Source organism: Sus scrofa, chromosome 12, assembly GCF_000003025.6.
Source record: "Sus scrofa isolate TJ Tabasco breed Duroc chromosome 12, Sscrofa11.1, whole genome shotgun sequence".
Lineage (NCBI taxonomy): Eukaryota > Metazoa > Chordata > Mammalia > Artiodactyla > Suidae > Sus > Sus scrofa.
In genome coordinates this window covers 59582270-59598576 of record NC_010454.4, presented here as the reverse complement: position 1 = coordinate 59598576, position 16307 = coordinate 59582270, and the positions used below count along the sequence as shown (strand labels likewise).

Genomic DNA, 16307 nt, shown 5'->3' with positions numbered 1-16307 from the left:
GGGAAGTTTGGTTTTAGGTGTATTATAGAGGAAGTAAAAATATAATTTACTTTAGTGTCTTTTAGCTGTGGGTGCAAAAGTGACTAAGACAGCATTACTGCCACTCAGAGTTCCACAGTCTTCTAAAGAAGAATAGTTGAAATAACATGGTTTTTGTGGGAAACACAACAAGCATTAACAAGGGACAGAAGCACCATAAGGCAGCATTTGATTCCGGCTGGGGCGGGCAGGCATTCCTGTCAGAGAAAGGGATGCCTGGCCAAGAATTGAGAAGAACGAAGAGCCATTTGCAGGCGGCCAGGTTACAGAAGAGTATCAGATCAGAGGGAATTCAGCAGATATGAAAGCACGGACGCCCAAGACGGTAGGGCTGTTGAGGACACCAAACTGGCTTCGAGTCGCTGAGAGATAAAGCGTGGGTGTCCTTTTGAAAGCTGAGGCTGGGGTAACAGGGGCAGAGGTGGGGTTCAAGATTACAGGTATGAAGAACTGGGAACTTATCCTAAAGGCAGAAGGGCGTCGTGGGGAGCTTTGTAAGCAGAGGTGTGACGGTGGGAGTTGCACGCTCGACGAGTCGAGTGGAGGAGGGCTTAGAGTGGCAGGAAACTGAGAGCATCACGGGAGCTGGTGCTGTCGCTGATTCACTGGTGTGAGAAGGAAAGGCTGAGTGACAGCAGAGACAAGAGAGGCGCGGTCAGAACACTGTGCAGGGGATGAAACACACACAGGACCTGACTGGATATTTTGCATCGTAACCGAGCGTCATGGCTGTCCAGGATGTATCTTGGGGTGGTATCGTACTTGTCCGATTTTCTGGAAGAGACACATGTTAATTGCATAACACTTTCTGGGATTAATACGATGACTCATGGGATAAGTATGTAACTGTGCTGTAAACTGAAGTTTTGTCACAAACTCACCCTTTGTTGATGGGTTCAAAAATATCTTGGGAAGTCAACCAGCTGTTCTGTGCTTATTCTCACTTTTAAGGGGGGGTGGGGGTGGAAGTTCCTGTCGTGGCTCAGCAGTAACAAACCCGACTAGTATCCATGAGGACGCAGGCTTGATCCCTGCCCTTGCTCAGTGGGTTAAGGATCCAGCATTGCTATGAGCTGTGGCGTAGGTCACAGATGCGGCTTGGATCTGGTGTTGCTGTGGCTGTGGTGTAGGCGGGCAGCTGCAGCTCCAATTTGACCCCTGGGAAAAAGACAAAAAAAAAAAAAAAAAGGCAAAGGGGGATGTGTCGAACTTGGTCTTATGTGCATTTCTGTTCTAAAATCACCCCATGCAACTTCCTTTTCTTAGTAGACGTGCTTCTGTGTGCTCTGTGTTGTGCCAGGTTTCGTAGGTTACAGAAATAGAACCATGACTCCTGTGGACAAACTAGTTTTGTTGGAGAAACTAACTCATGAAACTACTACCAGAAGAAGGAACGTGCAAGAGGTGGTACAGTACAGCCTATGAGCTCAAGCATCCTTCCCGGATCTCGTCCTGTTCCAGGAGAGACAGCAACCAGGAGACACGTCTCTGTGTGGTTGACTAGAGGGCGGGAAGTATCCCGAAGGCCAGCAGAGGGACTGTGTGCTGAGGGCTCTGGTTACTGTGGTCTGACAAGAGAAGCTCCTCTTAATAGAAAGAGTGACATTTGACCAGAGACCTAGGAAGTGAGAGGTCTGTGCGACATAGGAATGAGGGGAAAGGCTTTTCAGGCAGGGAGGGAACAGCAGGTGCGAAGCTCCCTTGGGTGGGAGCAAGTGGCTTATCTGAGGAACAGTGAGAAGGCCACTGTAGCGAGGCCGGTGAGGGAGGGGAAGGCTTGCCCACTGGCGGAGGGGACATTGTAAGGGCTTGGCTTTTCCTCCGAGTGAGACGGAAGGCCATTGGAGCGGTCTAACTGGAGCTGTGACATGATTTGACCTTGTTTGTTTTGTTTTGTTTTGTTTTGGCCTCGCCCTTGACCTGCAGAAGTTGCCAAGCCAGGGATCCAACATGAGCTGCATCAGTAACAACACCAGATCCTTCATCTGTTAGGTCACCAGGAAACTCCTGACCTGATCTTTATTTTTTTTTAAATTTTTATTTTATTTAATTTTTTGCTTTTGAGGGCTGTACCTGCGGCATCAGGAAGTTCCCGGCTAGGGGTCGAATTGGAGCTACAGCTGCCGGCCTCCACCACAGCCACAAAACGCAGGATCCGAGCCTCATCTTTGCCCTCATCAGGGCAACACCAGATCCCAAACACACTGAGCGAGGCCAGGGATCGAACCTGCATCCTCATGGATACTACTTGGATTCGTTTCCACTGTGCCATGACAGGACCCCCGTGACCTGGTTTCAGAAGCGTCACTCTCTTATGTAAAGGGGTGGGGACAGGGGCAGGGAGACGGGTCAGGAGGCAGTTGCAGTGACGCTGGTGGGAGACGACCGTTGGCTGGTCCGGGTGGTGGCCATGGAAGCGGGCGGAGGTGCTGGGATGTGGTGGCATTAGCACGTGCGTCCTGACATATTCCATTGGTGGAGATGGTGCCTAGGAGCGGTGGGAGAAATCTAGAATTTGGTTTTGTTCCCGGTAGCCTGAAGATGCCTCTTCGGACATCAACGGGAGGTGTCAGAAAGGCAGTTGGACAGGTGAGCCTGGAGTTCAGAATGCAGTGCCAGGCTGAAGATACACAGGCGGGACTCGATGAGCAAGTGAGACAGGCGACGGCTAAGTTGGAGAGAGGTGACTGGGTGTTGGGCACTCGGCGTCTAGAGATGCCGGCAGTGAAGGGGACGGAGACGAGCACCCGGGCGACGGCGGAAAACTCAGGGCGTGGGATGTCCTGGATGCCAAGGGAATGAACTGCTGTGAGTTGCTGAGAGTGACCAGCAGTGACCTAAATGCTGAAGGAGAGCTGAGCAGGGACCCGTGTTCAGGCGATGCAGGGGTGGAGCAGCCGTGCCGCTCACGGATTTATTTCCCCAGTAGAGACCTTCCACTGCAAGATTTAGTGAGGTCCGGGCGTCTTCTCCGTCCGGCCAGCTGTGAACGTCGTTCAGGGTAATTTCCCTAAGTCATTCCTGATAGCAGTTTCTACTTGCGACTGGCGTGCATTTTTCTCACGGGTGGCAGCATTCACCTGGGAGAATGAAGTCTTTGTTAAGGCGTCTCCTTCACCACCTCCTCCTCGAAAGGAGGGGCGGTCTCTTCGTCTGCTGGGTCATTCAAAGACGTACTAAGTACCAAAAAATACTTCCGAAGCGCCTGTCCTGCGCCATCCCCAGGTTTTCCCGAAGGTCTGATTTCTCACGCGCGAGACCGTGCCTTTCTTGTGACACTTGGCCTCAGCCTCCCCGCAGTGGGGTTTTTCCAGCCTGCAGTGTCCAGCTGCAGTTCTCGGCGACCGCCCCTAGGGGCCGGAAGTCGGGCAGCGGCCGCGCCCCGCCCCGCCCCCGCCCCCCCCGAAGGCTAGAGCGATATGCAGATGAGGTGGGCGGGCCGCATGCAGATAAGGGGAGCGGGCCGCGTCAGGAGGGCCGCCGGTGTCGGGGTGGGCGGGCCGCATGCAGATGAGGGGCGGGCCGCATGCAGATGAGTGGGAGCGGAGCGGCCGGCGGCCGCGGGGACCGGAGGCGCCGGCCCTTTCTTTGACTGGAGCGGACCCGCCGGACGCAGCCGCCTCGCCAGCCCGAGCCGGCGGGAGCTGCCGCGCGGTGGACACGCCGTCCGAGGCGGCCGGCCGGCCGCTGCCGGAGGCCGGCGAGCATGGGCAACCACTCGGGGCGGCCCGAGGACCCCGAAGCAGGTCGGTGCGGCGGGCGGGGGTCGCCGCGCCCCCTCCCCGCCGGGCGCCCTTCCCCCACCGCCTCGGGCCGGGCCGCGCTGCCCGCGGGCGCCGGGGGCCGCGGAAGGCGAAGTTCCCGGGCGGGGAGCCCTGCCTCTGGAATGCGCCGCGAGGGCAGTGAACTCACCTGTGCCCGCGCCGCCACCGGGAAGCGCCGCCGGCTCACCTGGAGCCCGGGCCGCGGGCGGGGGCGGGGCGGGGCCGCGGGGGCCGGGGTCGCCCTCCTGTCGCCGTGCGCGCGGGCCGGCGGTTCGTGCGGACTTTGAGGGCATTGTCCTTGTGCGCGTCCCACACTTTCCAGAGTCCCGTGGAAGGTGGCGGCCCGTCAGCAGATCGGTTACTCATCCTCAGACCCGGGGCTAGACTCTGTTTCTTACTCAAAAATAGCCAGTGCTTATTCTGGGACACCGCACGCTCCCTGGCTTATCAAATTTTCATTTGCTCCGAGATGGAGCGAGCTTGCTGGAGAGCAGCTGGCTTCTGGTTTTCATCTCTTGGTTGGTCCTCCTGGCCTCCTGCACAGAGTTAGAGGCTGGTGACCGCGGGGTTGATTTTAAAAGCAAAGCAGAGCATATCTGCACTGTCAGGGGCAAATGGGATTTCGTTTCGTCTCAGAAATTGCATCTTGGTCAGTTGGAGAGAGATGGTCGACCTAGGACTGGAGTCCTGGGCTGGCAGGTGACAGGTGTGTGTTTCAGTGACAGAGTCAGGACTCTGATTTTTTTTTTTTTTTTTTTTTTTTTTGTCTTTTTAGGGCGGCACCCGCAGCATATGGAGGTTCCCAGGCTAGGGGTCCAATCAGAGCTGTAACCGTCGGCCTACACCAGAGCCACAGCAACGCCAGATCCGAGCCACTCTGCGACCTACACCACAGCTCAATGCAATGCCGGATCCTTAACGCACTGAGCAAGGCCAGGGATTGAACCCTCCACCTCATGGATTCTAGTCGGGTTGGTTAACCACTGAGACACGCCGGGAAGTTGAGTTTGAAGAAGGAAGTTGAAGCCCTGAGAGGCGGAGCGACTTGTCCAGGCGCCTTATCCCTCTCCTTGGGGACAGTGCCGTAGCCTGGACTTGGGTCTCCCCGCCTCGGTCTGTCGCTCTTCACTCACCTCAGAAGGGAGGCCAAGCGGGGCCAGGCCATGTCCTTGAGGCCGGGCAGAGGTGTGACCCTGGACGGATACAACCACCAGGGTGGAACACTTCGCTGCACTGGGAGATGGGGAAGAAAAACTCTAGAGGTGGGGGTACTGCGTGGATCACCTGGGGGTGACTGAGTTACACAGCACGCAGCCAAAACTTCTTTGGGCAAAACAGCCAATATTTGCAAATTAATGCCTTTGCCATAAACAGCTCTGTGATGAACTATTAGGCAAAGGCTACGTAGCATTTTAAAAACACCTTTCATTAGTACGCACATGCCCAGGTATCGTGAAAACCATTGTGTATTATTTCCTTAGTGTCAAAAGGAAAACTGCCCGTCTTGGTAGTTTTAAGAGCAATTTGGGTGCTTGTGTTCCAGTTTCTGAGTGACCTTGCTTTTCAAAGTGCTCTAATGGCAAGGACATGAAAAGGACACTCTATGCCAGTGACTTATTTGACTATTTTTCAGGGTGGGAACTCAGTTGGATTTGCTGCGGGGAAAGCTGCTGCTGTGTAGGGAAGAGTATGACGCTAGGCCGTTGTTGGTGGAGAGCGAGTGTTTAACTCTAGGTGATCTCGGGGCTGTGATGAAATGCCGCCGAATGTGCCAGTAGATCCCGGAAGAGAGTTTTGTTAAAGATTAATGCAGCCTCCATCTGCTTTACTGTGTGTGGGGCTGGGACACGGCGGGGGCCTCCCCCGGCACTTGTGCCCTGGACTAGAATCAGAACAAGTGCCTGAGCAGGTCGTCAGAGCAAGGCCCAGAGCGGAGTGGTCGAGGGGAAGGGGACAGGGAGGTTGGACGAGGCAGAGTCACACCCAGGGCTGGTCTTACGAGGTTCCTGCGTCGTGTCACTTTTGTCGTCTGAGGCGCAGACACTGATACAGAATTGGGAATGAAAGAGGGTTACTAGAGGTACCACCTGAGGGAGACAGAAGGGGTGGGAGCAGAATTGGGCGGGAAACCTTGGGACTGGGACGCAGACCCCGCACCCCTGCCGGGAGAAGGAGGAAGCAGCAGGTGTGGGCAGAGAGCCGTGCCGGTGACCAAGCCCTGGCCAACCACCCGGGGAGCCCCAGAGCAGACTGCGCAGTGGAGCAGTCCCAGGTTGGGCAGAGAGGGCTGGCCCCAAGTCCCCTTGCCCGGGCACTCTTCCCGGAGGCTGCCTAGGAGAAGTGTGCCTTCAGCTCAAAAGCCAGGCTGAGTCTGGTGGCACGAACAGCTGGAGGTGTCAGCTAACCACCGTCCTTGCAGCTAAATGCCAAGTTCTTTCTCGAATAGAGATCCAGGCGGCACACCTCATGGCTGACTCCTCGGGGCCTCCGTTGCTGGGACAGGGCAGGGCTGTCAAAGGGCAAACGAGGGAACAGCCCAGCTCAAACCCCTACCCTACCCCGCCCACCTCCAGGGGCAGGCCTGGGGCCGAAGGCAGGTCCTCAGCTGCTGCTGCTTTTCTAGCCTTGGCCTGAGCTGCCTTGGCAGAAGAGTCCTCCTTGTGGGGTCTGCGATCCTCCGAGTTGAGTCATTGTGACGTCTTTGGTATCACAGGATGAACAGGAGAAGTGGATCACGTCGAAGGCATGACGGTTTGCTTGAATGAGGGCAGCTGGGATCAGAACAGGAGGGCGCATCGCTCACTTCCTGCGTCTCAGTTAATGGACCTTCCGTTTGCAGGTCATCAGCGCCTGCATGGCCAGAGGGGGCTGCTGGGCAGTTGTGCAGGTTGTGCACTGTTCACGGGCATCTGGGAGGAAAGAAATGAGTGCACTCAGGGGAGGCTGGATCAACCCAGGGGGAGGCTGGATCAACCCAGAGGGAGGGGTGCCAGTTTATGTTCACACGAAGGTGCCCAGTGCGCTGAAGGAGGCCTTGGAAGATGCTCAGAAGGCTCTGCCTCTTCGCCCTGCTGGCTGCTACCTGCTGACTCTTTGCTTTAAATTTGCACAAATGTGTTTAAACAGTGCCTACAGCTGTTAGGAAACAAAAGGAAACGCTTCCGCCCTCCCTCCCTCAGGGAATGTCTGTATTCGCTGCAGTTGGTGCCAACTGTGGTTAAAGACGATTCCAAAACAGCCCCTTCGACCGTAAAAGCTGATTTCTCCCTGGCATCCTGGCCCCGTGACTTGGGGGCCGTCGGGGAGGCCCGGGCTTCGGTCCTCAGCGCTGGCTCGGCGGGTGGGGAGGTCTCAGTGTGCCCGGAGGGGCCAGCTCCTCTGCCACAGTCCACCAGCCCCACGGGTGCTGAGCGCTGGGATGCGTGTCTGCGAGTGCCGAGCAGAGGCCGGGGGCATCCGCTCTCAGTCTGGTCTGTGGCGGCCTCTTCTTAGGAAGCTGTCCTCAGAAAAGTGGAAAGATCACACGGTGAGCAGCCGTGGGCCCCCCACGTGGACTCCGAAGTGACCATTTCGCTACATTTGCTTCATCCTTCTCTTCATCCCGCTATCCACCCATTAGTCTCCCTTATTTTATTTTTGCTTTTTAGGGCTGCACCCGAGGCATATGGAGGTTCCCAGGCTAGGGGTCCAATCAGAGCTGTAGCCGAGGGCCTACACCACAGCCACAGCAACGAGGGACCTGAGCTACATCTGCCACCTACACCGCAGCTCATGGCAACACCCGATCCTTAACTCACTGAGTGAGGCCAGGAATCGAACCTGCGTCCTCATGGATGCTAGTCGGGTTTGTTAACTGCTGAGCCACAGCGGGAGCTCCTCGTATTTTTTTGGATGCATTTCAAAAAAATGGTAGTTATGTCTATAATTCTGCATAGTATGCTGTTCCTCTAATGTTTCCTGGTGTATTAGCTTTCAAGGCTGTCTAATAACCCTCACCGAAAGTGAGCAATTAAGCACACTTTTAATATTAGAGTCCTCTCCTCCCCATTCCTGCAGTCATACTTAAGTTTTCTAAGTCTGTTGTTAGTCAAGTGTTAGTGGTGGAAAAAAGCTGTGGGGATATCGTTGTAAACGTCTGTAAAATTCTGACTTTGCTGTGTGACATTTTCATTCAGGAGTTCCCTGGTGGCCTAGTGGTTAAGGACCTGGTGTTGTCCTGCTAGGCCAGGGAGTTTCCGCGTGGTGTGGGCATGGCTAAAATGTTAAAAACAGAAACTTTCAGTCAAAAGACAAAAATTCTAGGGCAATCTTTTATCATTTACCACGTGTGCTTTTTGACCAAGCCGCTCTGAACAAGTTCTTTACTAGGTAAATGGGCCTATGCTGTCCCTAAATTTCATCTATCTTTTCCACTCACATGCTCCAACCAGACCTATTCGTGGTCTACTTTCAGTGGTTAGAATGTTCTATTTCTTCATCCGTACTGTTAAATCTTCTGTGCATGTTTGTAGGTTGGTTCTAAAAATTGAAAACCAATCAGCATTTAAACTATAGGATCGCTTCTCTATTACTCACTGGAAAACCAGGTAGTGCTTTTAGGTGTAGAAGAGAAATGTGAGCGTCTGTCATCAGCTTGTGATCTGTGCCAGCAGGAAAACAGAAGATGTCAGGAGACTGGAAAGTACTGTTGTTACTTATTTTTAAAATTATCTTGGGAGTTCCCGTCCTGGCTCAGCGGAAACGAATCCGACTAGTTTCCATGAGGTTGTGGGTTTGATCCCTGGCCTCGCTCAGTGGGTTAGGGATCTGGGGTTACTGTGAGCTGTGGTGTAGGTCGAAGATGCGGCTCGGATCCTGCATTGCTGTGGCTGTGGTGTAGGCCGGCAGCTGCAGCTCTGATTGGACCCCTAGCCTGGGAACCTCCATATGCCATGGGAGCAGCCCTAAAAAGACTAAATAAATAAACAAATGAATGAATAAAATTATCTTGGAGTTCTCTTGTGGCTCAGCAGATTAAGCACCTGACAGTATCCACGAGAATGTGGGTTCAACCCCTGGCCTTGTTCAGTGGGTTAAGGATTCGGTGCTGCCCCAAGCTGCAGTGTAGGTCCCAGACGAGGCTTGGATCCTGTGTTTCTGTGGCTGTGGGGTGTGGTGTAGGTCACAGACGCTGCTTAGATCCTGCGTTGCTGTGGTGTTGGACAGCAGCTGCAGCTCGGATTGGACCCCTAGTGTGGGGAACTTCCTTACATCACAGGTGCAAGGGAGGCCCTAAAAACGAAAGTAGTTACCTTAGCATGCTTTTCCTCTCCTAGCCGTCTTGATTCGACAGGTCATTACAGAGAAGTCATTTTCTTCTTAAAGATGGGGGGCCCGAGGGTTAAGAGCTTGGGCTCTGGAGCCAGACTGCATATTCAGATCCCACTTAAGTCACTGGGAGACTTTGGGCAAGTGATTTCACCCTAGAAAAGGGGTAGTGGTCTAATCTCCGTCTTTGGGGTGTTGTGCTCGTTCATAGGTTGAAACACATGAAGGGTGAGAACAGGCTGACCTGTCCTAGAAAGGGCTGCGGAAGCGTCGTTGTTACTATTCCTGGCCTTGTGACTCGGTGTGCGGTTTGGACGTGGTTGCCCTCTGGTCCTGTTGCCCTGGGTGAGCCCACGGCTTCTTGAATCCTGTTTCTCTTTGGTGCCTTTCCTTGGCTTCGGCAGGAGCATCTCCTGTGATCCTTTGTTGCTGAACTTTGATGTACGCTCTCATCTCTAGGTTCACCTTTCTCTTCCAGTTTTCCTGTTGATTTTTAACATTTCATCAAATGTATTTTCTGTTTCCAAAATTGTTTGTTATGCTCTGTATCATCTTATTCATAGCAGTTTGGGGTGTGGAGTTAAGGCGGAGGGGAGTAGTGGTGGTTGGAGGGCTTGAGCAGATGAGTTATTGGCTTCTGTTGTCCTTAGTTTTAGATTTCAAGGATCCAGAAGTCTTTACAATATTCACAAAGAAGATAATACAGCATTTTTCTCAGATGTGTTTTGTTCTGTGGAAGAATTTCAAAGTGGAACTAGTGTCCATAGAGACATACTTTGGAAAAATGCAGCCTTTTAGGATTAAAAAGATCAGTTATAACACATAGTAAAAAAAATGAGAATCAAATATATCTGTGATGGGTTAAACTCACTTAAAAAAAGATCCTCTTTTTCTAGATTAAAGCAGAAAACAAAATATATATGCTGCAGAAAAGCTTATTCAGATGTTACTTTGATTTTTAAAATTACGAGAATTAAAGTTGTGAATAATAAACTAGTTCAAGGAGTTCCCTTGTGGCTCAGCAGGTTAAGGATCTGGCATTGTCACTGCTGTGGCTTGGGTCACTGCTGTGGTGCGGGTTTGATCCCTGGCCCAGGAACTTCCACATGCCATGGGCACAGCCAAAAAAAAAAAACTAGTTGGGAAGAAAGCTTTCAAGTTTAGCATCTTGTTATTTTAAATTAGGAAAAATTTAATAATCACTATTTAAGGGAATCTTTGATTAATATTTATTAACCAATATTTATTAAACAATGGAATTTGTTTAATATATTCAGGTTCCTGTTAAAGTCTGACTGACAAGTCTAGTTTTTAAAAGTTTTAAAAATTTAATAATTATTCTTAAAAACATAGTGATTCTTTTTGTTTGTTTGTCTTTTTAGGGCCGCATCTGCGGCATATGGAGGTTCCCAGGCTAGGGGTCCAATCGGAGCTACAGCTGCTGACCTACACCACAGCCACAGCAGTGCTGGATTCTTAACCCACTGAGTGAGGCCAGGGATCAAACCTGCAACCTCATGGTTCCTAGTCGGATTCATTAACCACTGAGCCACGATGGGAACTCCTAGATGCACACTTTCAATTACACATTTTATTCTTTTTTTTTTTTTTTCTGTCTGTGCCTGAGGCATGTAGAGGTTCCTGGGCCAGGGATCGAATCCACGCCACAGCAGTGACAACACCAGATCCTTACCCACTAGGCCACCAGGGGACTCATTTACGCATTGTACACATTCCAGTTACACGTTTTAAATCGGAACCACGAGGCCGCTCTATAACCCTTGGTGGGTCCAGTTCTCTGGAACATTAAACACATAATTCCAAAGTGCAGGTATTTCTCAATCCATAGTACTATTACTACTTGCTTCATTATTTTCACTATTTCTCTACTTGATTCTAAACCCTTCTCGAATTTAAAATGTTTACCCAAGTGTTATCGTCCAGATAATAAACAGTATTGGGATTTTTATCCCATGTAACTTTGGGGTTGCCTTCTCAGCCTGCTGAGGTTTCTTAAGCAACAGAGACCGTGGGCAGGGAGAGGGTCCTGGAGCACCTCTTGCTGTGGCTGGAGCACCTCTTGCTGTGGCTGGAGCACATGCCACGATGGTCCAGGCGTGGTCCAGCCTCTGAGGATCCCTCTGTTTCGCCTTCTGCCTTACTGATGCTTTGCCGGGGTGTAGCGTTCTAGGCTCAGAAGTCTTTGTAGTGTCTCTGCGACACTGTCTTTGCAGCTTGATGCAGGAAGTGGTCATGTCCTTGTGCCTTAGATTCAAATTCAAATTATGTTTTATTTATTCTTTGTGGCTCCTGGTAGGAGACGAGATCTCTGTTCCAGGCGCCTTATCACTTGATTAGAGTTTGCACTTCTTTGGCAGTTAAAATATGTAAATAGTTTCCCTCTGACTCAGAAGGCCTTTGACTTGATAGAGGCTACCTACTTTCCTGCACTTTGTGTCGGGTAAGGCGGTATCTTTCTTGATTGTAAAGCAAAATATAATTTCATTGTGACTATCTCCGTGGCTTTGTCTGACTTTACAACTGGCTGCTGAACCAATAGTATCAGTTAAAGACACCCCCGCCACACACACAAAAGAACCTTAATCAGACAGGACCGTCTACACTGATACAAGTGCAATTCAAGGAATTCCCATTGTGGCTTGGTGGTTAATGAATCCGACTAGGAACCATGAGGTTGCGGGTTCCATCCCTGGCTTGGCTCAGTGGGTTAAGGAACCGATGTTGCCGTGAGCTTTGGTATAGGTTGCAGACGTGGTTCGGATCCTGCGTTGCTGTGGCTGTGGTGTAGGCCGGTGGCTACAGCTCCGATTAGATCCCCAGCCTGGGAACCTCCGTTTGCCGCAGGAGTGGCCCTAGAAAAAAGACCAAAAAAAAAAAAAAAAAAAAAAAAAGTGCAATTCGAGAAGAAAGAAATGGCAGTTACAAAATGCCGTACACTAGCACAACAGTGGAAGCCGCGAAGCAAGTGCTGTTATATGAGACATGCCTAGAAAAACTCAGATGGAGCATGAGGGCATTCAACAGTGTGTCTTAGATGGTTCTTCCAGATTGTTCGTGGAATGGTTAAAACATTGGTCTGTCCTAGAGCAGAAAGAAAACCTCATTCGTCTCTTAGGGGAAATGTCACTGGCCCCTGTGTGATCATTAGAGCAATAAAATTGAAATTTTAAAAACGTAGTCCGTTTGGGTACCGCGTGGTGTCCATGGTCAATAGTACGTGTTGTGTATATGAGAGCTGCTGGGAAAGTGCATCACTCTGTGCCTGGTTGGGGACCGGCCAGTAAGCAGACTTCCTGTGACCACCTCGCCCCGCATAGCACAGCGTTCTGTTCCCTGCCTGAACCTTGTGTAATGGTATATGTCAGTTACACCTAAAAAACCGCTTGGATATTTTGACCGAAATAGGAACGTTTTCAGTTATAGATCATTTAGAAAGATAGTTATGAAATACTTCATGAAATTACAAAGAGTAAGTAAATTCATTCCTCTGAAGACTTTTGCTATCATAAATGAATTAGGTGCTATACACAGGGAACTGGAAAATAAACAACAAAATAAATCTGGGAAAACAGGAGGGGATTTTTAAAGAAGGCAGAGGAGTTCCTGTTGTGGCTCAGCGGGTTAAGAACCTGACTAGTATCCATGAGGTTGCAGGTTCGATCCCTGGCCTCACTCAGTGGGTGAAGGGTCCGGCGCTGCTGTGACCTGTGGTGTGGGTGGAAGATACAGCTCCGGTCCCGTGTTGCTGTCACCGTGGCTGTAGGCGGGTGGCTGTAGCTCCGATTCGACCCCTAGCCCGGGAACCTCCATATGCCTCGGTGCAGCCCTACAAAGCAAAAACATAAGAAAGTAAAGAGGGCAGAAACTAATGAAGCCGATTATGGCCCTTCTTATCCTCAGCACCTGGCACGTTTCCTGACACATGATTGGCACTTGGTAAATATTTGTTAAATGAATATATGACCGTACAAAAAAGAAAAAAAACGACGGAAAAAATCTAATAGCTTCCCTGTTAATACAATGAGGTAGATAAAACTGTAGTTAGACTAAGAAAAAAGGAAGACACAAATAGCCCAAATTAGCAGTGGAAGAATGTATATTCTCAGAGATGTGGAGATTTTTTTAAAAATAGAATAAAAAATAGAAGTTTTTGATGAAATTGAAATTTTCTTGAATTCACGAAGCAGTGAAACACTTGGGTAGAAGCGTAATCTTGGAAGACGCCGCAACGTAACTTGAGAAGAGGCTCCAGGAGGAATCCTGAACCCAGGAGGTGGTCTAGATGAAGGCCTTCAGAAAAGTCGCGTTTCTGTGCGGGTTCACGCTGTCCAGTGCATCTCTTCCCGAGGAGTACTGTACTGCAGAGGGTACAGAGGGTAGTGATTTCAGGTATAGACTGATGACTGTTTTATTTTATTTTATTTTGTTTTATTATTATTATTTTTTTTTGGTCTTTTTGCTATTTCTTGGGCTGCTCCCGCAGCATATGGAGGTTCCCAGGCTAGGGTCGAATCGGAGCTGTAGCCACCGGCCTACGCCAGAGCCACAGCAACGCGGGATCCGAGCCGCGTCTGTGACCTACACCACAGCTCACGGCCATGCCGGATCCTTAACCCACTGAGCAAGGGCAGGGACCGAACCCGCAACCTCATGGTTCCTAGTCGGAATCGTTAACCACTGCGCCACGACAGGAACTCTCTGTTTCTTATTTTAAAAATTAAATTAAAATGTGTTCATTAGAACTCGTTCATTGAATCTATGTTGCTTAGGACAAGGTTGATTAAAAAAGTGAGTCAATATTAAGTTTATACAGAAAGGTATTAAATATAAAATAGGACCGGTAAATGCAAATATAGCCAAAATTGTGCAGGTGATGCTCAAACAATAGAAGCTTGAAAAATACTTGAGGGTACATAAAAGATGGAAAACATTTTCAGTTTATTTTGGTGGAGGCTAACAGTTTTAATGCCACTCCTGATACCAAAGACTTTTGGAGGGAGAGCTGGAAGGAAAGCCAGAGGACTCACTAGTATAGATGTGCTCGTGCTGAGTGAGACATAAGCCACATTTACTCCAGCAATGCCTTTTAAAAACAGTACACCACTGCTTAAGAAAACGATGGAGGTTATTCCAAGAAGGCTATCACATACATAGAATTTACAACATCGTTAATTTAAAGAGAAAAAATTTTCGTCTCACTGTATGTCAGTAGTGCATTTAATAACACTTAACAGCTACCTCATAAACATTTACTAGGAATGAATGGATTCTTTCCGAAGATAATAAATAAAATGGCCTGAAAGCTGCACACACACCGTGCTTAACAGGAAACTAAAAGCCTTCCTGCAGAGGTCAGGAACCAAACGGCGGTGCCTTGGAGGACATTGTTTTCAGAGAGACCAGCCGAAGCAGTCAGATTTTTAAAGAATGTTTCTTAAAAATGAGACAAAATTAGCTTTATTTATAGAGGCTGTAATTCTCCTCTCAGCATAGCCAGGAGGGTTGACTGAAGAACTGTTGGAACTAGTGAGAATGCAACAAGGTAACCAGCACAGACACGCGTGTGTGTTCGTGTATGTGTGTCTGTGTGTGAATGTGCATATTCGTGCCTGCACCTGTGTGTGTGGGGGGGTGTATACAGAGCAGTAGCGCACTTTCAGTTAGTGAAAACCAGAAACAAGGCTTTATGAAAAGGTCACGGAGTTCCCTGGTGGCAAAGCGGGTTAAGGATCTGACGTTGTCGCTGCTGTGGCCTGGGTTCCGTCCTTGGCCTGGGAGCTTCCGCATGTCTGGGTGCAGCCAAAAAAAAGTGTGTGTGGGGGGGTCACATTCACGATAAAGCCAGGGGAGTTTCATCCTCTTGGTATATGCGCCCTGAGCTCACATCCCAGAGCTGGACGCCCGGATCACGACACAGATGTGCTGGCGCACGCAGGAATTACGGGTTCCAAGGTCGGAAACCGTTGCTGGACTTTGGAGAATAGCTCTTGAGCAACCCCCTTGAGGTGGTGATTTTTCTTTTTAGGCCTCAGGATCGGCTTGGTTTGAAAATGTGCACCTCATGATATTTTATTTGGTTTTTTGGTGTGTGTTTTTGTCTTTTTAGGGCCACACCCGTGGCATATGGAGGTTCCCAGGCGAGGGGTCCAATTGGAGCAACAGCTGCTGGCCACAGCCACAGCCACAGCCGCGCCCGAGCCGAGCCGCGTCTGCGACCTACACCACAGCTCACAGCAACGCCAGAGTCTTAACCCCCTGAGCGAGGCAAGGGATCGAACCTTCGTCCTCATGGATACTAGCTGGGTTCGTTAACACTGAGCCACCATGGGACCTTCTCATGAAATTTTAAATCAGATTTTTCTCAATCCTCCTTTTGGAAAAAAGTCCTTAACAGGGAAGGTGAATTGTCAGTTGACGTTCTCTCATTGCCCTCGTCGCCTGTGTGTGCAGGGTCGCTTCTGCCTCGAGCAGCCTGTGACCTTGCACTTAAACTTTCTGAGAGACACGCTTTGGGGATGGCGGAGGCGGGGAGTTCAGCCGTGGAGAGCGACGCCCGAGTGTGTTGCTGGCCCACGAGTCCAGGGCTCTTGCATCCCGTTGTCCTTCAGGTGTTCCCGCAGCTGTGGTCCCCGGGCCCAGCCATCGGCCGCATCAGAAGCAGCACGGGGCACTGGGGGCGTTGCAAGGTCCCCTGACAAGGCGCTCCCCGGGCCGCCCCCGGCCCCACCTCCCGGCTCACGCGGCCTGCCATCGCCCTCCACAGGATGTCCTTTCCCGGCCACCCGCCGGCGCAGCCCCGGCGGCCCCCTTCCCGAAGACCTTGACCGGCGGCCGGCGCCCCGCCAGCTCAGTGGGAACCTCTTGGGAGCCTGTGTCCGTCTTACTTGACGTCCCCCCGCCCCGCGCAGAGCCCCCAGCACAGAGCAGGGTTTTGAGGGGCTGATGGCAGCTGCCCCTTGCATTACCAGGGCATTTTTGCATTCTCGGCAGAAAGTAGGTTTGATATTTCAGAATGAGTGTGATGGGCCAGATACTTAACATCGAGGCTTGAAAAAGCATTTTGTGTTATGGAATCCAGGGAGAAGCTGGTCTCATGGAAAGAGTTTTTCCGCCTTCCAGGCCACTGCAGAGATAACCTGATGCCCTGGGCCGGGGCGACCCCTGGGGGGGCTGGCA

At 50.8% G+C, this 16307-nt stretch overlaps 1 protein-coding gene across 9 annotated transcripts in view; it reads left to right on the top strand.

Moving 5' to 3' along the window:
• Positions 1-16307, top strand: part of SPECC1 (sperm antigen with calponin homology and coiled-coil domains 1) — a 238825-nt gene that overhangs the window by 107026 nt on the left and 115492 nt on the right. The window contains exon 1 of one of the 9 annotated variants that reach the window (XM_021066296.1): positions 3580-3785. The exons of 7 other annotated variants lie outside the window; for them this stretch is intronic. In XM_021066296.1, the coding sequence (XP_020921955.1) occupies positions 3746-3785 (40 nt within the window). In that variant the 5' untranslated portion in view covers positions 3580-3745. Of the gene's footprint in view, positions 1-3579; positions 3786-16307 lie in introns of those variants that run through there. One more of the 9 variants, XM_021066301.1, reaches the window with a different exon arrangement.